General features: G+C 28.8%; 1 protein-coding gene and 1 long non-coding RNA gene across 2 annotated transcripts; both read right to left on the reverse strand.

The window, feature by feature from the left end:
- Positions 1-16399: 16399 nt before the first annotated feature.
- Positions 16400-21061, reverse strand: LOC135927931 (ankyrin repeat domain-containing protein 29-like). Its single transcript, XM_065464210.1, has 10 exons — positions 20953-21061; positions 20780-20890; positions 20635-20733; positions 20488-20586; positions 20343-20441; positions 20112-20210; positions 18059-18157; positions 17889-17984; positions 17172-17270; positions 16400-17123 (listed from the first exon to the last, which is right to left on the reverse strand). Exons 1-10 carry the CDS (start codon positions 20962-20964, stop codon positions 16971-16973), a joined length of 966 nt encoding a protein of 321 aa, XP_065320282.1. The 5' UTR covers positions 20965-21061; the 3' UTR covers positions 16400-16970.
- Positions 21062-21123: 62 nt separating this feature from the next.
- On the reverse strand, positions 21124-22592 carry LOC135927932 (uncharacterized). The gene is made up of 3 exons (XR_010572207.1): positions 22473-22592; positions 22058-22114; positions 21124-21329 (listed from the first exon to the last, which is right to left on the reverse strand). It is a non-coding gene; the product is annotated as an uncharacterized LOC135927932 (long non-coding RNA).
- Between the last annotated feature and the right edge of the window lie 615 nt (positions 22593-23207).

The following is a 23207-nucleotide window of genomic DNA, read 5'->3' on the forward strand; positions in this document are numbered from 1 at the left end:
TCGGCAATTGTAAGCTGCAAATATCTGGGCTCCACTATACAAACAAACGGCACAATAGAGAAAGAAATAAAGAGTAAAATTAATTAAGGGTGGTTAAAGTGGAGATCTTTATCTAGAGTGCTCATTGAAAAATAATCCCACACAAATTGAAAGGAAACATTTACAGTTTCATAATACAACCAACCACCAGAAAAGATGAAAGCTAAAAAGGAAAAAAAAATATATTTTTTATTTTTTTTTGGTCAATAAAATTAGCAGTTAAAAATTTTTGGTTTTAGAGTTGTGTTGGTAAATTGTGTTAATTATAAAATAGCGTTGTTTACTTGTAGAATATAGTATATAATTTTCACAATAAAAAAAAATATTTAAATTAATATAATGTGGTTTTCTGCAAGGTAACATTTATATGATTAACTTCAAGGTCTACATTAATGTTTCAAGAGGACCTGATTTAGGTCGATATTTAAAAACGTCCCGATCAAGATTTTAGTCAAAATAATATTTTGTAAGCTGGAGATTTCTACTGCAGATCTCTATTAATAGGTAAAATATATTGCTGTAAAAATTATTATAGAGCTATTATAATGAACATATATTACTTAATATCGACCTAATGAGTTAATACATACAATCATAGTCATTTTTTTGCAAATAAAAATTATATCGGGATAATTTTCTGATAGACATTTTAATGTAATTTAAAGGTATTAAGTCATTCTATGAGCAAACCCATATTCATACTAAACAATACACTATAATAATGTATTTATCGTGAATGAGGGGGAATAATTTAATTCATATCCTAAAAAATATTTCTTTCACAATCACAATTTTTTAATAGTGTAGTAGAGTAATGATAATTTAAGTAATTCTTTTTAAAATATATAAAGGAATTACTATTACAATTGCAACATGTTATTGTAATAACACGGGAATATTGCCGCGAAGGCGGCAGATTCGTTTTAGGAAGGTAGATATAGCTTTAAGGTATGTTTGTTAGACTGATTATGTCATGTAGACCCTGATCACCGTTTTATATTGCATAACCAGTTTAGCTAGTGTTGCTAATTAGTTTAGTCCCTATGCGACTATATTAGTAGATGTTCGACTAGTTTAATTTATATTTTTACATTTTATTTCTAATAGAATACCAAGATTTAAACCCAAATTAATCAAATAAAAATATTCACGAGAAATTAAATAATATATTCTTAATTTCTTTTTTTCTCTTTTAGGATAATTTGCAATATGAACATTAAATCTTAATATACATAGTTAGTAATCATTAAAGCTTACATTAAAGATTTTAGCTTAAAATCAGCCACCACCCTCCCTTAAAGTAATTAAATTATTTTGTAGTTCTCGGGTAGTCTTTTGTTTTGTCCAACTTCTTTTGTTATTAGCCTATGGACGTTTAAACGATAGTTCTCGGACTGTTGTGCGTCGTGCGGCTCGCCCACAAACGTGTTAAGGGCACCGCATTTTTCTACCCCCTAAATTAAATATCCAGTTTGATGGATTTTGAGGATAACCTAGCGAAGCTCTGTTGTAATCACAACCAGAGGGCAAAAACGTTTTTATCTCGCATCATGTAATTTTCCCATTTACAATAATTAAATTTGTTTATATTTATCATATTCCTGATTTATCTATAATACACCTTGCCTATAGATTAATCCGATGGATATATCCTATAGCATATCATATAAAATTTAGATTATATCTATATAGAATTTAATTACGAATGAGAATTAAACAAAATAAACATCATTTCAATAAATTTTATCTACAAATTATCGGCATAAATTATTTAAAAAATGGGATTGACGATTTCCCCTTATCTAAACACCCTCCCCCCCACGTAACGATTGTTTTAAAGAAAGAAATTTTAAACAATCAATAATTATTAAAAAAACTATTTTGTTAAAAACTTTGAAAAAAACAATGTTAAAACTATTTATTCGTTAGTTCCATAATACAACCAACTATTCTATATAGTTCGGAAACATGGCCAACCAAAGAATGAGACGAGAGAAGTCTACAAACTATGGAAGAATGCTGAGGATGATTGCTGGGATATCAAGAAAGGATAAGGTTCGAAGTACAAGAATACTAGGAAGTTTAAATGTAGTGCCTATTAAGACTAAGATAATGGCTAACAGACTTAGGTGGTATGGGCACACAATGAGAAGGCCTGTGAACTATATAGGAAATAAGGTTGAGAGTTTGGAAGTGATGGGCAAACGTAAAAGAGGAAGGCAAAAACTTCAATGAGGCCATTAAGTTAGAACCAATATGAAGAATATAGTTAGTTATAAAATAGCGTTGTTTACCGGTAGAATTTTATAGTATATAATTTTCACAATAAAAAAAATATTTAAATTAATATAATGTGGTCTTCTGCAAGATCACATTTTTATGGATTAGGGTCGATTTTTAAAAACGACCCGATCATAATTTAAGACGAAATAATATTATGTATGCCTGGAGATTTCTACTAACAGATAGCAGATCTCTACTAATAGGCAAAATATATTGCTGTACTTTATTTTTCAAATAAAAATTCTTTCAGGATAATTTTCTGATAGATTTTTTATGTAGTTTAATGGTATTAAGTCATTCCATGAGCATACCCATATAAAAGGAAAATTAATAATTTGGAGGTATATGGGAATATGAGGTAAGATTGTCGGATAGGGGAGTTTTTATTTTAATTTTATTTTTTCACTAATTTTGAATCTCCTTTTTTTAATAATTTTATTTATATCTCCTTTTTTGATAATTTGATTTAGTGTGAAGGGGATATTTGGGAAAGGTTTTAAACGATGATGGGGCTATATTTTAGATGATATGTGGGAGGGAGGTCCCTCTTAAAGGCAACGTGATTAGATTTTCCATTCCTCTATGTTTAAATTACCGTCCCTTATAATAGTTTACTAAATATTTTCTGAATATATCTAATGATATTTCCCCTTCACCAGCTTATTTAGAGTAGGGCAGTAGCTAAAAACTTTATTGAAAAGCCGGCTTAAATTTTTTACTTACTTTTATCTGAAATTGCATATATTGATCTGATTTATATCTGAGTCTCAATTTGTGGTAAATATTAGATTTGCATTAAGATATATAATAGCATATCATATGTTATAGAAAAATATAAATATCGGTAATTGCCTTCATATGTGAATAAATCTGTTGCAATATCCAAAACTTTACCTTATTTAATAATATCACATGTTTTATAGTTATAATTAGGAAACAAATTTTACATTTTGTCATGTAACATATATTAATATATTTTAATTTAATATTCAAAATTTAATTTATTTATAAATTGAATGATTTAACCTAATTTATATAACTTTTATTAAATTATTTTAATATCTTATTGTAAATGAAAAATTATTTTTAATGGAATTCTTGCGTCTAGTAATTTTCAAAATTATTGGGGATCACTAATATATTTTATAATATTTAAATTTAAATTGAAGTCGTCTAGTTCTTAATTTTATCATTTTAATTCATTCATGATTCAAAATCCATTAATTTTTAAATAATTTTAAATAATTCATACAAAATATTTTATTAGTTAGAACCATAACAACCCCATTTAAAGTAGAATTTAAGGATTCTAAAAAAAGTGTAGGGAGTTGCGCATTGTCGTTATTAATTGGACATTTCCTATATCGGTGGAGGTTTAAGAAACTATTTGAAATTGTAGGGATGTTGCTATCCTCTAAAATTGGAATACTATTCTTTTTAAAAAATTTGCGACATTTAGGACAAATGTATTCTTGTTGAATATGTTGATCGATGTTATTTTATTATTTATTTTGGCAATTGATTTATTTTATATTATATCAATTTGTATTTAAATTTAATCGGTCAAAATTTTATATTATATCAATTTGTATTTAAATTTAATCGGTCAAAATTTTATATTAACATGATCGATTTGTATTAATTATTTTTTTTATTATTGTTTAAAAAAATATATACAGAGGGAAAAATAAAAATGTAATTTATCAAATAATAAAATTTAAATTATGATTAAAAATAAAATGTATTATAATTATCAAACTATAATAAAACGTGGAATTAACACAATTCCAACATGGTGGCCAAGACGAGTCTCGAACTCGCGACCTATCTACGTATGAACTCTGCGTAAGTATTATCTCAAAATTTGATCTTGATTTTACAATGTACATTTATTCGTTTTCACGCCTTTATCGATTATAATTCTCTTATGATGGATGCTTTGAACAATTTCACATATATGACTGAATTTGTCAAGCTGGATTTCCCCAAATTTATTAGCGATGACAGAGCCTACATAGGGAAATTGCAGAATTTCTTCAACACCAGCAAGATCTCCAACGGAGAAAAGGCAGCTTTATTTCTCCGAAGTCTTCCTGATGACGAATTCAATAATATTGGGGCAATTTGCACTGAGGAAGACTTCCAGGATCCAATCGCCCTGCTTGGCAAATTCAAGTTACAACATCCATCAGACCGAGAACGCTAAACTATCATTATTTTATGCTGCAACTGAAGGCAAGGATGAGACATTCTCGACTTGGGTCACGAGCGTAGCACGACTCAATAAAAAATGTAAATTTAATTCAGAGAATTATTGAGAAAGTGAGAGTATCTTCATATTCAAGATGTGGAAAGGGCTCTATGACCATAGAAGACATTTACAATCTTGGTCTAGAGGAAGACACCGCGGACACAAGTGGCATCAAGGGCGAGATGAAATTGTTACATTTGAATGAATCACCTGGTGTACAAGATGTTAATCACATGGGCAGAGTCAAAAATAGTTACTTAACAACAAAACCCATTCAGGACTCTCCGCACATGGTAAATCTATTATCAAGCAACCCCAGTTCATCAATTTTGCTGCGACTATTGCCGTGACAAACGATTTGATGAACGTTACGATATATGCTACGACAACGACCGCGACAAACGATTCAACGGACGGCACAGCAACTTCCACGACAATCGTTTGGATCAAAGTTACGATAATTGTCACTATAACCGCAACCATTTCGATAATCGCAACGATAACTACTACGACGATCGATACAACAATAGCGGGTACAACGTCCATGGCAATCGCCACGACTATCATTGTAACCATCATCAAAGCCCTAATCAAAGGGATGACTGCTATAAAGGTGATAACCGAACCAACTACCGTCGTGGTCAGCACAGACACAACCCTCAAAATATTAATTGTTTCTCGAAATATTCGTCGAGGTCCAACAAGTACAAAAATGACAATAATACTTATAATAGATCTTCTGATTACAAAGATCGTGATTGTCAATTGAATACGAACCATGCTATGAACATCGAAATAATTGATGATGACAACGACTAAAACACAGACCTTAAAGAATATAATCTGCAGAATTTGGAAGTGTACAATCTGGGAGTCAAGGATACCGCATATGACGCGTACAACGTGACAGTGAGAATCAACAACATACCCACGTTGATGCAAGTTGACAGCGGTACCAGGTACAGTACACTTCCGAAGCTGACAGCTAAGACTGTAAGCATAACCGCGATACGTAAGACGGATATTAAACTCACTGGTTATGACGGCAGCGCTATCAAGATATTAGTCTTGCCAATGTGTACGTTAAGTATGAAGGAAACTCACATACACTGGAGGCCATTGTAGTGTATTGTGATAAGATCCCCCTGCTATGACGTATGTGGCTCCACACCTTCAACAACATTTTAAAAACGTTCTTAGTGTTAGTGGGTAATGTAGAGAATGATCTCGAGAAGATAATTTCGACAACCTCGAGTTAACTTACTCCTACACCAAAATGGTACAAGAGAAAGTTCATATGAAGCCCGATGCTGTGCCTAAGTTAATATCTTCAAAGAATTCCGTGAGCCAAGATCGATACAACGACTCAGAAATTGGACTTCTGGCTAAAGCACGACAAAATAAACCTTGCTCGAAAGGAATCTAGATGTCCGATGCCATGCACAAGCGATCCGGTTTGGAAATTAGTTAGGGGTTGTCTTTACTTTACCAAGCCATCGTTCGGTTTTAAAAGAACACTGCAACTTGAACATGGGTGGCGTATTGCGTGGTGATCATGAATGTTAATGACGATACCACTCAACTTATCCAAGGAAATCATAAGCCGAATTTCTTTGGAGGGTGGAATGTTGAATATTTTGATCGATGTTCTTTTATTATTTATTTTGGCAATTGATTTATTTTATATTATATCAATTTGTATTTAAATTTAATAGGTCAAAATTTTATATTAACATTTTTTTTAAAATTTGTATTAGTTATTTTTTTTATTATTGTTTAAAAAAAAGATATTTAGAGGGAAAAAATAAAAATGTAATTTATCAAATAATAAAATTTAAATTATGATTAAAAATAAAATGTATTATAATTATCTAACTATAATAAAACGTGGAATTAACACAATTCCAACAATTCTTCTTTGTTAATTTAATTATACATTGTTATCCAAATAGTCACTTTTCTTAAACCTATTTTTTCAATAGCGATTTGGAAAATTCAATAGATTTGTACAAAATATATTAATATAAATTAATTTTAAAAATTCCAAATTTTAGGAAGTAACAGATAAAAAAATCGATAAATTATTGGAAAAAAAAATTATTCGAGAAATCGATAATTTATTATTGCTTACTTAATAAATTTTAATATCTATAAATTAAATTCAAGGAAATTTAATTAAAATTATTTTAAATTTTCTTACCATTAATTATTCGATAAATATTTTATTATGGAATAAAAAAAAATTCTTAGATTGACTTATATTGTTAAATTAATAGTTTAAACTACTTACGCCATCTAGCGGAATATTTTAAATGAGATTTTCCTAATTAATTTTTTTGGCCTTATTCTGAAATTTTTATATGAAGAGTTCTTGGTACTCATTGCAAAATATCTGAAATTTGGAAAAAACCATATAAGAATGATAATGCATATCTGTAGGCATAATTATGTTGAACTTGCAGTTGATAGTATATGTCTGTGTTTGAAATCATTACAATTGATGAAGGACCATGAATTAGAAACATCCTTGCTTTGGTTATGTTTAAAGATTTATTGCATATGTGACACATATCATGCATTTAAAATTTTTATATGTTAACCCTCTTATTAATACATAGGAGGATTCAAAATAAGAGATAAGATTTGACATATATTAAGAATTCAGAATGATAACATGCGGAATGTATATTGAAGGTGAGTATGATGTAGGGAGAGTAATTCATAATAAAAGAAGCTTTAGGAGACATGTGAATGGCAGCGCATAAACTATAGGCATAATTATATTAACCAGTTATGGTATGCAGTTGAAAATATAAATATATGACTGTATAACAATCTATTAGATAGGTAGCAACAATGATTTGGTGGTATTTGACAATTAATTTAAAAAAATATTTTCGTTTCATGGATAGATGTGAAAATAAAAAAAACTCCAGGAACACCAAACCAAAGTTGAAGTGGCGACAAGAATGAAGAAAGGTATTTCTTTATTAGTGCGGTCCTTCGGAAGAACGACCCGATAGCTATTGGAATACCTCCATCCTTTTTTTGGGGGGCCATAAGGCGGGCACCAAAGAGAATAGGAATGATAGGTGATGGGAGGGATCCATTAAGAATTATATTTAGTAACCTGGTAAGGTTCTGTAAAAGAGCTCTACACGAAATGTTGGGTTTTAAAATGTCTTGTATGAAGATAGCACAAATGCCATCAAGACCTCCGGAAGAGTCTCTTTTAAAAGATCTAACAGCTTTGATTGTCTCATCAATGCTGATTTCGGGAGCTATATGATCGATTTGGCTTGAGAAGGCAAATAAATCACATATAGGGTGTTTTAGAAGCAAAGCTTCTAAGGTAGACTCATTGTTAGGAGCTAAGGAGTCTTCAGAGATCATAGCCTGAAGGGCTGAGTTTATATGGCTGTTTATTTTGTTTGCAACTATTTTAGCCCTACGGGCAATGGAGATTGGATTGGATTGTGTAGGGGTTTATTTGGAATCCAATAGGGATATTGATGATTTAATATGTTTGGATAATAGAATATTTTTATTATCAGGGATTTTAAGGGTGAAATTGGTAAAACTTAGTAAGTTCTCCAAATTGTTTATAGTAAATAGGATTAACTTGGTGAAGGAGTCTGCAAAAGAATTGTTATGCGGGATATGGTAGGAAAATTGGGTAGAGATAAAAAATCATTGGCCCATGATTGTATGTTGGGAGTTTGTTGACTGGGAGACAAATTAGTAGCACCAATAGGAGAGGGAGGGCTGGCTAGATTTAATAAACTGAATGGAGGAGGATCTGTGGGTGTTATACTTGATATTGGTAGACCTAAACCTCGACATCTGGAGGATGGGGGATTATGGATTTGAAACTTTCTGGCTTTAGTAATATTTGTAGATTTATTGCATAAGGGACATATTTCATGCTTTTAAATTTTTATTTTTAACACTCTAATTAAAACATAGAATTTAGGGTGATCAAAATGAAAGATAAAATTTGGCATATATTTAAAAAATTAGAAAACTTATGCAAAATGTGTAATGTAGGAAAGGTGTCAATTGTAGACATATATTTATATAAATTAATAAGATGAGGACAAGGTAAATCATATTAAAAATTGCAATAGAAATCTGTGATATAGTAGAGTAATTAGGGTCTAATTGTTTTAAGAGTATCATAGACATTAGGATATATAAATCATTATCATATTTTTTTTAATAAACAAAATAACCTGAAATTTCCGCTCACCTTACTCGTTTAACTTTAGCTAACTGTATACCTGATGACGTGGTACTAAAACTGGATTTCAACAATGCATTTAATACAATAATACGCCAACACTTCGTTTCTCTATTTTGCAACCAATACCCCGAATACTCTACTTACATCCGCCACAGCTATTCTAGCCATTCTTTTTTAAAATTCAATAACATAATCGTATCTCAAGAGGGAATTCAACAAGGTGTCTCCTTAGGCCCAGCCCGCTTTTGCATCGGTATCTACAAGATAATCCAGGAAATTCAATCTAAATCTAACCTTTCCTAAAATTCCTGGTATCTTGATGACAGCATTGTCTTGGGCAATCTTTCCTCAATCATGTACATTCCCCTCATCACTTAGAATCTCTCTCATATAACAGGACTATCTCTTAACCTCCCCAAATGTGAGATTTGCTTCCTAAATCCCACTTCTATCCGTTTAGACATGGCATATCACGTCATCAACATAGACGAGATGACTCATCTTGGATCACCGATAGGAGGTGAAAAAGCCATCGAGAATTTTTAAACAAATCCCTGAGCAATTTATCCAAATTAAATACATTATTTAATTACCACCCAGCCCATCAATCTTTTTTTTAATAAAAAATTATTTCAACAACCTAAAATCCTTTACGCGCTTAGATCCTCTCTGTTCTTTAAATGCCTTGACTTGTTCGTTTCTCATGAAATCCAAATTAAGGGTCTCCTATATTAAACCTTAAATTTTCCAATTCATCTTGGCTTCAGGCCACCATTCCCAGCAAGTCTGGTGGCATTGGTATCCGATCCACGATACAACTTTCCCTCTCATCTTCTATCTCATCTCGTCTTGCTGCACAATCTATCATTGATAATGCATCAGCTCCTTCAGAGACTGACCTCTTACAGGCCTTCACCTTCTGGAACAGCAACTGCTCACCCACCCTTTGTCGTCCGGCTTCCAGGATTCAGAAAGACTGGGATGCTCCTCTGATGGCCCTTTCCTTTGAATACCTTATTTCGAATAGGCCCTTTGAGGACAATGCCAATAATTTAGTATTACATGCAAGCTCAGGTTAAGAATGGCTCGAAGTAGCGTCTACATGACAGGATTTTCGCTGGATGCAAACCCCCTTCAAAAACCTTTGCCTACCCCCTAAAAAATTCGCCGCCTTCGGCGGCGGTGTCTGTTTATTATTATTTTCACTTTTTTAATTTATAGATACTCTTTTCAGAGAATTTATCTAGGATAACTTAAATTAATCTATCTCTACTACCAACTATCGATATTTTGTGAATATACAGAATTTATTTTTTAGATAATCAATTAAAACCTCCATTATTTACAATGAACTAATTATTATGGCATTATGAGTTTGCTGAAATATCTAAACCTTTTAAATTACATTTAAAAGGATAGCAGAAAGTTTTATTTGGAAAATAATGTGTATGATTGTTTGTAATATATAGATTTGGTCGATGAATTGTATTGTAATAATTCTATAATAAAAGTATCAATTTTTACAGCAATATATTTTGTCTTATTTTATCTCAAAATTTAATAGATAACCCCCCAAAAAATTTATCCTACCCCCATTAAAGCAGCCTATCCCCTACCCCTCTCAAAAAAATAGGATGCGAACTGTTCCTACCCCTCCCGCTTATGTAGACGCTGGTGCTAGCGCACATTGATCAAATCAGAAATTTGTGACTGTCACTTATAGTTTTAATATAAAAACATTACAATAAATTGTAAATACATATATGACATGTTAACTTTTTCACATTCTTTCCCCTATTATCCGCTGTTTATATACAATAACAGTACCATTTCCCCATTTTACATATATGATATGTTAACCCCTTCCCAGTCTTTCCCCTATTGTCCGCTGTTTATATACAATAACAGTACCATTTCTCCATTATACATATATGATATGTTAACCCCTTCCCAGTCTTTCCCTATTATCAGCTGTTAATTACACAATAACAGTATCATTTCCCCATTATACATATATTTTCAAATCAATATAATACATAATCCGTACCCTCATTATTATCCTATGTTTTCCCACTTGATTAACCAATTTGTATTTTAAGGTCAAAGTTTGTTATAGCTCCTTTTGCATTATTGTTATTATTTTCTTCTTATAAGTAAATCTAAATTACCTCCCGCATCCCAAGCGAGCTCCTATTCCCTATATTATAAATTTTAGTTTATATTTTTTTTTTGTTTTTTTTTGAGGAGGTGCATGTTGCATAATATAATTTAATATCATAATATACAAAGTTAATTGAAGCTTTAAACTATGACTATTTACATATACAAAAAAAATCACTAAATAATATATTATTTTATTTCTACATACAAAGCCTCAAACCATCAATTGATTTACCTTAAATTGATTTACTAGATATATATATATTTGAAGTTTTTGACTTTCTATGCACGCGATAATTTTACTTGTTAATAAAAAATTACTTTTTTAACGACTTGATATATATATATTTGCGTTTTATTTAAACACTAATAAAAGAATAAATTTAATCCCATTTTATTATTATTTGGAGATATCGTTATTATTTATTCTAAAGCAAACTAAACCAGACTTACATATTCTTATCCTATTACTTATTCGTTTTAGCGCAACCAGACTTACATATTCTTATTCTACTACCGATTCATTTTAGCACAATTATTCTTTTACTTATAATTGTTTGGAATAAATTATTACCATGTTTTTATATTAAGGTATATACAATACAAGTAAATTATTATATTTTTATTTTATATAAACTAATAAAAATATATTTTATATAAACTAATATATATTTCATATTTGTTCCAGGTTTATTTTTTTTTTATTAAAATTTGTAAAAATATTTATGACTATATATAGACTAAAGTAACCCGGCCGATGGCCGGGGAAAAGCGGGCCAAAGGCCCGCTCAAAATGGGGGCTGGGGGCGAAGCCCCCAATAATTTTTTAATTCCCCCCCCCCCCCCCATTATGAAAATCTTATTATATAATTGCTGACAAAGAAAAATAAAATTGGTTGATGAATGAATTTTCAAAAGAAATAAAATAATAAATTCATTAAGATGTTCAGGTAGATTATATTAAATGAAATTGCAGAATGAAATAAAATATATTAACAATACAAATATTAAAAGCGAGAATGAAAAAATTATGATTATTAAATGATTTTGTAGTAAAAATTGTTTGTTCAAGTCTAAATGATATAAGTTTGCTTTCAATTAATAAAGGGGAAATGTAGTAATGTGGAAATTATACATATATTGTTATTATTTATATTATGGAAATATATGTTTGAATATATCATATTATTTTATTAAGAATTAGTATATTCGTTAAAAAGATATATTCTATAATGATAATATATATATTTGTGATTATTAAATGGGTGAAGGTTAACTACCTAATACCCATAGCATCTATTAGAATGAGCAGATGCTTGCTGTAGTGATAAATTAAATATGTTATATTAAATAATTGTAATTTCTAATTTACAAATCTAATAATATTTTATAAAATTTAAACTTTTTATAAAAATGAGACAATAAAATAATTATTACGATTTTTATGAATTATTCCTCATGAGATATCTTTTTTATATCTTTTATTAACATTATATTAATTATTTTTTAAAAAAGTCGATTTTTAAAAGACGCCATCATTAGGAGGAATTTATATTGTTATTTATATTTTTAATATAATTTTTATAAAATAATTATTTCTAACATTATTATAACCCATTGCCAATATTATAAATAAATTAAATGGTGATTTAAGATATTATTTTGCTCAAAATTTATATTTGAAAAATAATTGTATTTATTTAAAAATAATAAGATATTTTAAAAATTTTAAATTAAACATTATAAATAATTCAAATATTTATTCATCTTATTTACACATCGACAAACTGGACGTAAACCAGTAATAGAAAAAAAATTACAAAAAATGATTTTTTTAATAGGGTCTTTAATGACCTACAATTCTTACAATTAATTTAGATAAGATTTTTAGGTCTTTTGACCTTTTTCGCTATCTATTTCTGCTCCCATTAAAATATTTTAATTATAAATTGCTCAGCCCATGTAAAAGAACACAAAATTGTTCTAAGTGTAAGCTATTGTGGAATAAACATGGGCAATCTTCAAACTGTGCGGGCCTTTTTAAGGAAAACATGGGTAGATACTCTGATTAAACCGGTTAAAACGAGTAACTCCGTGAAATTAATAGAGAGTCTTATCAAAGAGAATTGCCAAAAATTTGACGAATCTTCTGATAAATCTGAATTACAGTGATTTTTAGATAACGACAAGTCGTTCAATAATGTATGATTAGTGTTAATTTAAAAAAAGATATATATATATATGATTTATATGATAATTTTCAGGTCCTATAAAAATATGTTGTATAAAGTTTTCCTACCTCGAAAATCTTATTTTTACCTGTGTAGCTCAACTTAATTTTATTTTAGGAATTTGGTCAATAAAAATTTTGTCAGCCTCAAACCAATTCGGCTTCCAGTGAACGATTAATTATTTTTTATAACCGATAATCGTTTGCTCGAAAAAAAACGAATATAACTAAATAAAAAAAATATTATAGTATTCTTTTAAATTATAATTTTTATAGACGTAAACAAAATTTTGTCTTTAAGAGCCGGGCTACGAAAAATTGAGAATCGGACATTAATATATTTAATGTCAGCTTTAAATGAATGACAAATTATGGCTATGCCATCTCTACTAATCTCCAGCGTCTACATGACAGGATTTTCATTGGATGCAAACCCCCTTCAAAAACCTTTGCCTGCCCCCCTAAAAAATTACCGCCCTTTATCATTATTTTCACCTATTTATTTATTGATACTCTTTTCAAATAATTTATAAAGGATAACTTATATTAATCTATCTCTACTACCAACTATCAATATTTTGTGAATATAAAGAATTTATTTTTTACATAATAAATTTAATCAAAACCTCCATTATATTTACAATGAATTAATTATTATGGCATTATGAGCTTGCTGAAATATCTAAACCTTTTAAATTATATTTAAAAGGATAGTTTATTTGGAAAACAATGTGTATGATTGTTTGCAATATATAGATTTGGTCGATGAATTGTATTATAATAATATTAATAAAAGTATTAATTTTTACAGCAATAAATTTTGTCATTTCATCTCCAAATTTAATAGATAACCCCCTCCCCAAATAAAATTTATCCTACCCCCATTAAAGCAGCTTACCCCCTACCCCCTCAAAAAAATAGGATGCAAACTGTTCCTACCCCTCCCGCTCATGTAGACGCTGGTTCGAAGCCATCCTCAGTTCCAATATTGGCCTCCTCTTGACTGGAGAACAGCTACGTATTTCCATAGTCCTATGCCTTGGCTGTGGTTCCCTCCATTTGCATAGACAGTGGCCATCCCATCGAAATCTTACCATCCTTTGCACTGCAAGTTCTCCCGTGGAAGACAACCGTGTCATAAATCTATTATCAACATCCTCCTAGCTGCTCTTAAAAAAGTTAATATTCCATCCACCCTAGAACCAGTTTGCCTCTCAAACAAAAATGCCATACGCCCCGATGGCATATCTCTCATTCCCTGTAATGGTCTCCCCCTAGCTTGGGACTATACCGGTTTCAATTTTGCCGCCAAGTCCAACCTCTCATTTTCTGCCATCCAAAAGGCCGAAATCCTAAAAAAAAAAAATATTGCCTCACTAATACCGTGTTTATCCCAATCATTACCATTACCCTAGGCATGTTCGGAAGTGATTCGATTTCATCAAAACTATAGGAAAAAAAATGAGGCAGATCTCAGGGGACCCCAATGAAGGATTTTACCTTTGTCAACAGATTTCCATGAAAATCTGCCGGTCCAATTTTTTAAGCATTCACTCTTCTCTAGGGTGATTTGTACCCTTTTTTAAATTTTATTATTTTTTATATCCCATTTCTCTTTTATACATACATATTTTATTTTTTAATTCATTTTTAATATATTATTAGTTTTTTTATATTTTTTTAAAAATTATAATTCGTAAATGTAAAATTTGTTATTTAAATAAAGTATCTCATCCATTAAAAAAAAAGTCTAACATTTTAAAAAATAAATTACAAATTTTTAACCGCAATTTTAAAAAAATATATAAACTAAAAATTAATTTTATTTAACATACGTTCAAGAGTTTACACTTAGGGCTATATAATGAGCCAAATAGATATACATAGTGCATCTAATATAAAAGTTATCCCAATTTTAAAAAATCATTTTTTTCGAAAAATGACCAAACTGAACCACTTTGAAGTTGTAGATCTCAGGTTCTAATAGAGTTAAGAGTCTAATATTTTGGATTCGTCAATTGCAATACTTTATTAACTTAAATACCAAATTTTAACAAAATCTGACATGGTCGGGTCGTAAAGTGATGATTTGATTAGACATCTTTTAGTGAAATCCCGAGGCTTAAGCAATTTTTTTTCTGCCTAAAATATTTAGTTAGCCGTCTTAAAAAAACCGGCTCAACACGAGCCGTTTAACAACACTTAGTTTAGAAAATAATCAGTTAAGATAATTATGCCCGCATATTTATAAATAGCATTCTAAATACATTTTAACCGGTTGAGATAAATTCAAATTCATATTTAAATAAAATAAAATATGAATTTAATCGATTAATTTGAAAATTTTATTGCATAATTAATAATAGCAGCATATAAGATACAACATAAAAACTAAAAAAAAATAGCCATTTTTTCAGGCATAAATTTAACCTATTTGTTTCTTATTTTAGAAACCATGCCACATTTATTATCATATTTGTGTTTTAGGAAATTTTAAACAGTCACTTATAATAAAATTAATATATCAAAAAAAAAATATTTGATAACCAAAATTTATGACATTACTAATTAAGTCTAAATTTGATACTTGTCAAAGAAATTTTTATTATTCGTAAAACGATTTGTTTGAGTAAATTTCGTTATCGGATTTAATAATTTTCGATAGGCCTATATTTTTAACATTTTTAGGGTATTTGAAGAGATCTGCACCCGACATGAGAGGGGAAATGAGGATAGGTGTATTTCGCTAATTTTTTGAAGGGATGGAGGGGAGTAGAAAAAACTAAAAATTTAATGGGGGGGGGGAGGGGGGGGCAATTAAATTTTTAAATAAAATAGGATAAAATATATACCTCTAAATAATTATTTATTACTTCTATAATAGACCTTTAATAATACAATGATATTGCTAAACAGCGGACCAAATCTAATCATCTGTCGTTATTTTTCAAATAAACTTTTTGTCGATAATTTTCTGCTATCTTTTATAAATGTAATTTAAAAAAAGGTTAGACATTTTATCAGCAAACTCATATTCATGCCAAAACAATATACTATAATAATGAACTCATTTTAAATTTAATTAATGTTCTAAAATATAATTTACATTCACAATTTTGTGATATTTTATTCTTTTAAAATATATGTTGGAGTACCATTATAATTAAACGCGCGTAATTTTATAATATCGGCGGCAATAAATTTTTAAGGGGATAAGTATAGGTATTTAAGTGGGGGGGGGGGGGGGGGGTTGCTTCCAGGGAATATCTTGTCATGTAAGACGCTACCCTAACCCGGGGCGGAGCATTTCCATATCCGCTACAACCGAAAAGTAATAATCACAATTTCCCGTAAGAACCCACAAATAGGGGTCGATGATCGGTTTTCGGGTTGAGTTTTGCAGACCTCAAATATAATTGATAAAATATCAATGTTTATCGCGTAAATATATTTTTATTATACACTATTTCAAATTTGAATAAATAATTTATAGCTAATACAGCAATTATAATTAATTTGATTGATTATTATAAATAGAAAAAATCGTTGAATTGTTATAAGTTTCAAAAAAAAAAATCACAGTTTAAAAATTAGTTTGATCAAAAATAAACTCCCGTTTTTAACAATTCTTAACAAATAGGAATTTTGGTTAAAATATAAAGGAATAATAATTTTGACTATGGAATTTAATGAAGGAGGCTTATTTTATATATATGAAATAAATTTTTATAATGTATAATTAAGCTATAATTTCTTCTCGGTTTTTAAACCATAGTTGACATGTCATTGACTTGCGAATTATTTTGAGTTTTGATATTTGAGCTTTCGATATCACAATTATTTAATGACGACCGCAAATATTTGTATAAATCAACGAAATTATTTTGACGCGCGATGTCCAAACATGTCAGGCCATCCTTAAAATAAGTTGGAATTTAGAAAAAGGAAAAAAAATTAAAGCAAACCGAATTTTTTAATTCGGGATTAGCTCCATGTTTTAGCAATAGCTGAGCGATTTTCATTTGACCAAAATTACAAGCGGCGTGTAATACGGTCTCACCATTCTAAATTACGATTATTTAAAAAAAATATATATAAATCAGAGTTTGGAAGATGAGGGTTCTGTTCCCGAATATTCTAGGTAATTCCGGTTCCTAAAATTTTTAGTTCAATTCTAAAAATATGACGCGATTCCGCTTCTAAACCGTCAATCAAAGTAATAGAAAAATTAAATCTAAACAATAAATAACCCCCCACTAAAATAAACCCAATATATCTATTATATGTAAATTTGACAGAACTAGTTCCCGGCTGATTTGTCCGGGTTCCAAAATATCCATTAGAAAAAGGATATTTAGAAATCGTCGCTATGATTAATATTATATTACATTTACGATGAATTTTTAAATGGGAAGGGATATAGGAAAGTCCTAAGAAACCCAAGCTTAATTTTATTTAACCAAAAGTGGACTTTGAACCAGGGTTGAAGAGCGATGGCATTTTTTCCTTCTATTTCCATTAAAATAAAAATTCTTTCATATTTTTTTTCAACGGGCCAGGAATATTCTGGAAACCCCCTCCGAAAATTAAAATAATGCTTTCCATTTCTCTACTTTTAATAAAATATAAACACTGCTTAAAACTCTATAACAATAATAGGAAGAAGAAGAAAAAAAATATACCTTTAGAAGCATTAGGTTTGGATTATACTTCAATAATTCTTCCACTATCAAAATGTAACCTTTATGCGCAGCTTTAAAAAGTGGAGTTGAACCATTCTATAAATTTTAATTTATTTATTTTTTTTTTTAAAAAAAATAATATTTAATTTAATATAATAAAGTTGTAAAACGTCTTTGGCTATATTAGGATCGGCACCATTACGCAACAACTCTTTAACGATCTCAACATGCCCCATCTGAGAAGCTATCCAAACCGGTGACACTTCATCCTATGCAAAATAATAATAATTTTATACTTCCTAAATGAAATATTTCTTTTTTCTAAATAAAATTAAAAAATATCGACGATTCCTCGAGAAGTATGAAATTAGCAAATTTTAAAGTTTAAAACAAAATTATACAATCTAAACAGATACCAAATTTATATATCTAGATATTTTAACAACTGTTATTTATAAATTTAGTATTTTAGTCAGACAGCCATTTTCACCGAAAAATCAAAATTTGTGAGGCCCTGTCTATGTATAAATTGTCCGATTCGGCCGGAATATTTTTCTTGTGTGGATTGTTCCACCTGGCAAGTTATAATTTTTTCTTAAAAAAATTTGACACGCCAACTAGGTGTTACAGACCAGGCTTTGCAGATCTCTAATTTGAAATAAAAAAAAAACCAAATTATTTCAAACAATTGCCATGGGTAGGTACAAAATTTTAAAACATTAAGCAAACAGTAGGGATGCGCTAATTCACATATTTTTCATCGACCAATATTATTGTGAAATCGATCCAATTAGAAGCTGATACCTAAAATTTGATATTTTTATTCTTCAAAAAGTTAATAATCTCATTTAATATATGGGCAATGTTTATAGCTGAATGTAATGTTGCTAAATGGCTGATTTAGCCGATTTTTTTAAAATAAGGAACTAATGAAGAGTCAAAATAATATTACCTAAGCTTCTAAATTTCGCCAATAGATAATCTCTCTGTCATCTGTCAACAAAATTTTCAAAATTAGTTAATTTTCTTTTTGGCTCAATTCTTGATTCAAAATTCGTGCCAAATTAAACGGTTTAACAATACCAGCTGAAAGAGATGTGTTAGGTATATTATAAACCCTTTTCTTGTTCCAGATAGTATAATTATAAAAAAGAAATGATACCAATTTTTAGTTACATTATCTTTTTAAAATATTCAGATTTTTTTTAAAAAACATTAAAAAATAGATTGAATTTGGTTCCTTTAATTAATATATAATTAAATTATGTATAAAATACAAATATAGACCTGCAAGCCCGGGTATTAGTGTTGTTAAACGGCTCGATTTGACCCCATTTTTAAAAGTGGCTAACTCAATATTTTACCTAGAATAATATTAGGCAAGGCTGAAGATTTTTCTCATAGATGGCACAAAGGTCTAGTAGACATCAATTAGCGAAATCTAGAGACTTAGGCAATATTTTTCTGGCTAAAATCTTAAATTAGCCGTTTATGAAAATCGGCTCAAAACGAGCCGTTTAACAACACTACCGGGTACCTGGTCCAGGCTGTACTTCAATTTTTTTTTTAATATACACAGTCCGGGCTGGGTCTAAAAATATTTCCTTTTAAAATACCTAAGCCGGGCCTAGAACTTTCTTTTATTTTAAATCACCATTATCAGCTATAAAATTAAAAATTAATGTAATATATTTAAAAATCTAGATCTGGCCTGAAAATACAAAACTCTGGTAGGGCTGAAAAACTTGACCAGGCATATGGTACATGTGCATGTCTCTGATATATGTATATTAAATCATAAAATAATAACCAAAATATAAATAATGGTCCAATCCAATATTTTTTTTAAAAAAATGCTAAATATCAGCCCGATCTAATATTTAATCTCAGTACAGCTATAGCAAAAAGAGGGTTACAGTCTTTCTGCTGAAAAACCCTAATCCTGACAGGTATTTTTGTTAATCTACATTTTTGAAATTTATTTCTTAATATAATATCAGAGATATATGTAATTATTCCTTTTAGCCACCAAATGACTATCTGCAGGAGTTAATCTTAAAGAACCTCAATTTGACTTATTTTTACAAATAAATAGGGCTGTTTGGCTTCAGACTAATTTTAAAAAACTAGTACTAACTACATCTGGTAGAATTTTAAAAAAATTTCTTAAAGATATAATAAATGAAATTAGTATATGCCTTATAAACTAAATGTAATATTTACCTTTCGAATAAAATTACAATCTGCTCCTTTTGAAATTAGATATTTGACAACATCTAAATTATTATTTTGGGAAGCAATAAACAATGCTGATGCTCCATCCTAATTAAAATAAATATAGGTTGTTAAATACTTATCAGAATGATTATTATATGTATAGATAAATTAATATCAAATAATATAAAATATTTATTCACATTGATTGCTAAATTATTTTTTAAAAATAATAAATACATTTAATGATTTATGAATATCAGCATTTTTTGATATCAACTCCACTACAACATCTAAATGATTACATTGACAAGCAACTAATAAAGCGCTGCCAGAATCCTTAAAAATTTTAAAAGATTACATGTTAATTTTTAAATTATTATACATGGCTTATTATATTTGGATTAGCTCCATTGTTTAGAAGTTCTTTTACTATTTCAATAAATCCACCCTGAGAGGCAAAAAACAAGGCAGTGGTACCTGTCTAAAATGCAATTTACAATAAGAACTTTATATTTTGATATAATTTTACTATTCTTTGATGGTTAATATCAGCCCCTTGATTAATCAGTTCCTTTAAACACATTAGGTGATTATTTACTGATGATAAAATAAGGGCAGTAGTCCCATTCTAATTTTATAGTATTTCAATTTTATAATATATTAATGATGTAAACCGAATCTTCGCAATCAACATGAACTTTTCCACTTTCTAAGATATTTATTAGAGCATTTAAATCACCATTCCTTGCTGCAACATGTAGATTAATATCAGAATGTGATTCAACCTTTATTTCCAAATTTTTTAATATTAAATTAAATATATATGGGATTCTTTAAAATAATTTACCTTTTTTGACATATTTTCACGTTAATAGCGCTAATGTTTTAAGGGATCTTTTTGAAATTATCAGCTGAGAAATCATAAAAACTGTTTCAAGCCAATTCAGCGAAATATTCTATTATAGCAAATTTATCGTGATAAAAATGGCGCAATATTTTATAATAAAACCCTTTCTGCAATCTCTTTTGAAAGAATATAGTAGAATAACAATTTGGTAAGTGTTATAGTTTATTCCTATATACCTATTGTTTAGAAATCAACTGTGGTCTCGTCGGTGATTGCACATATAAATTAAGATCGTTCGAATCCAAAAAAGGATTAAATTTGTTTTCAAATAACTTGGTTGTTGAATGCAGAGTTGGGCATTAACGCAGATACTTGTACTTAAAATAATTCATTGTTATAAATTGAATTATAAAATGTAAATCCACATTTATTTATTTAAATATTAAATTTGTGACGTGAGTTAGTAATAAAAATTACTTTTATTTTACATCCTATTTATAATTAAAATAATTATTACCAAAAGCCAATGACATATAATAATGCCTAGACTGACTATTCATTAATTAAAATGCAATCGTCAGTCTAGGTATTATATGTCATTTTGAATATGAGAAAGATATAATATTGAAGAAAAAGGGGGTTTTATAATAACCTTTTATGTTTATAAGATATTTATGTAGGGATTCTGTGACAGTGTAAGTTTCTGGTTGGCATTTTATTTCAAAATATCATCCAAAATCATTAATATAGTAAAAGCTAAATATAATATCTGCTGAAAAAACCAATATCATAAATGGATCGATTCCTTCCTGCTCTGTAAAATGTGATATTAATTATATTTGCAATTATTAAATAAAATGGTAAATGAAATAAATATAATTTGTTAGAAAAAATTAATCTTGGTGCTAAAAAATTGATTAAAGTATTCATTATAGTATTTATTTGATATTTTCGTTAGATACTTAAAAAATTTTTTTTATAAATATTTAGTATTTATGTTTAAAATACATATTTTAAAAAAAGTATTTGTATTTGTACTCTATTTTATTTTGAAATGTATTTGTATTTATATTCGAATATATTTTTTTTGAAAATTAGCCCAAACCTGGTTATGTGCCACAGGTTATGCTATTTTGAATAGTGGAAGCGACGATGTAATTCCCTAATATATATTAAAATAAAAGAAATATTATTGCATTTTTAAAAATTTTGATCGTGGTTAAACAAGTTCCTTTATGATGACCACTACAAAACTAGAAAATTTTATAGCGAAATCATCGCAAAAATTAAATTGCGAAGTGATTATAGCGAATATTTGCGAATACAATTGCGGAAGTCATACCAAATTAGTATTCAATAAAGAATCTTCTTTACAATTTATAAACCCGAGTTTAAATTGGTTTAGAAAATATATTATATGAATATAATTTTTAAAGCTAGTCCTATGCTTTCCTAGTCTTATTTTTAAGAAAAAGACCTAAGCTTTAAGAATATATTAATTATTGGGTTCATTAGTTAACCTTGAGTATTGCTGGTGAAAGTGATATCTGGACCCACTCAAATTTTTCCAAAATTCTTTAGAAAGAGTTTGAATATATTATAACCAAAATATTTTTGAACCTCCAACTTCAAACAGCGGCTGATATACGGGTCTCTAAATGTCAAAATAATGAAGCATTAGGCACGATGCACACCCTTTAATTATAAATATCTTTAGATAAATTAAGTTAAAGGCTTCATTAAATTTTTTTTGATATAGCTTGATAAAAGGCCTTTACAGTGAGGTAATATCAAATATTTTTAAAAATTTAAAATAATAAAAACCGGAAATAAAAAGAAGAAAATGATCATAAAATGAAATCAACATTTTTTTCCCTCTTTTTATGAATAGCGATAGATGGTATAAATTCTTCTTTTTTTTTGATCCGCACTATTAGTAGCAAGCCAATTCATTTTTATCGTGTTTAGTATTTGAATCACAAAATTAAATATTTATACAAAGTATTAAAGAAGAGATTATATTTAATACTATAAAAAAAAATTCCCAAGTACAGCCCAAGCCTATAATAAGTTTCGAAAGCCGGACCCAAGCCTTTATAGTATATTTTCATGAAAATATAACACAATTTTTAAGTGAATTTAGGCAATCATTTTGTTTACAATATTTATATTTGTTATTATTAATAGAAGAAAGAATTTGCGATATTATTCTACAAGTTAGCGAAACTTTTTTTCCCCTAGCTCATTTTAAAAAA

The sequence above is a fragment of the Gordionus sp. m RMFG-2023 genome, chromosome 4, assembly GCF_954871325.1.
Source record: "Gordionus sp. m RMFG-2023 chromosome 4, tfGorSpeb1-WG-v2, whole genome shotgun sequence".
In the NCBI taxonomy this organism is placed as follows: Eukaryota; Metazoa; Nematomorpha; class Gordioida; order Chordodea; family Parachordodidae; genus Gordionus; species Gordionus sp. m RMFG-2023.

Excerpts from the sequence above, each read along its gene's own strand:
- LOC135927931 (XM_065464210.1), bottom strand. Across the intron at positions 20,734-20,779 it reads ATGTTGATTGCGAAGATTCG|AATGGGACTACTGCCCTTAT; the intron begins GTTTACATCATT and ends CTATAAAATTAG. Across the intron at positions 18,158-20,111 it reads ATTGTAATTTTATTCGAAAG|GATGAAGTGTCACCGGTTTG; the intron begins GTAAATATTACA and ends TATTTTGCATAG.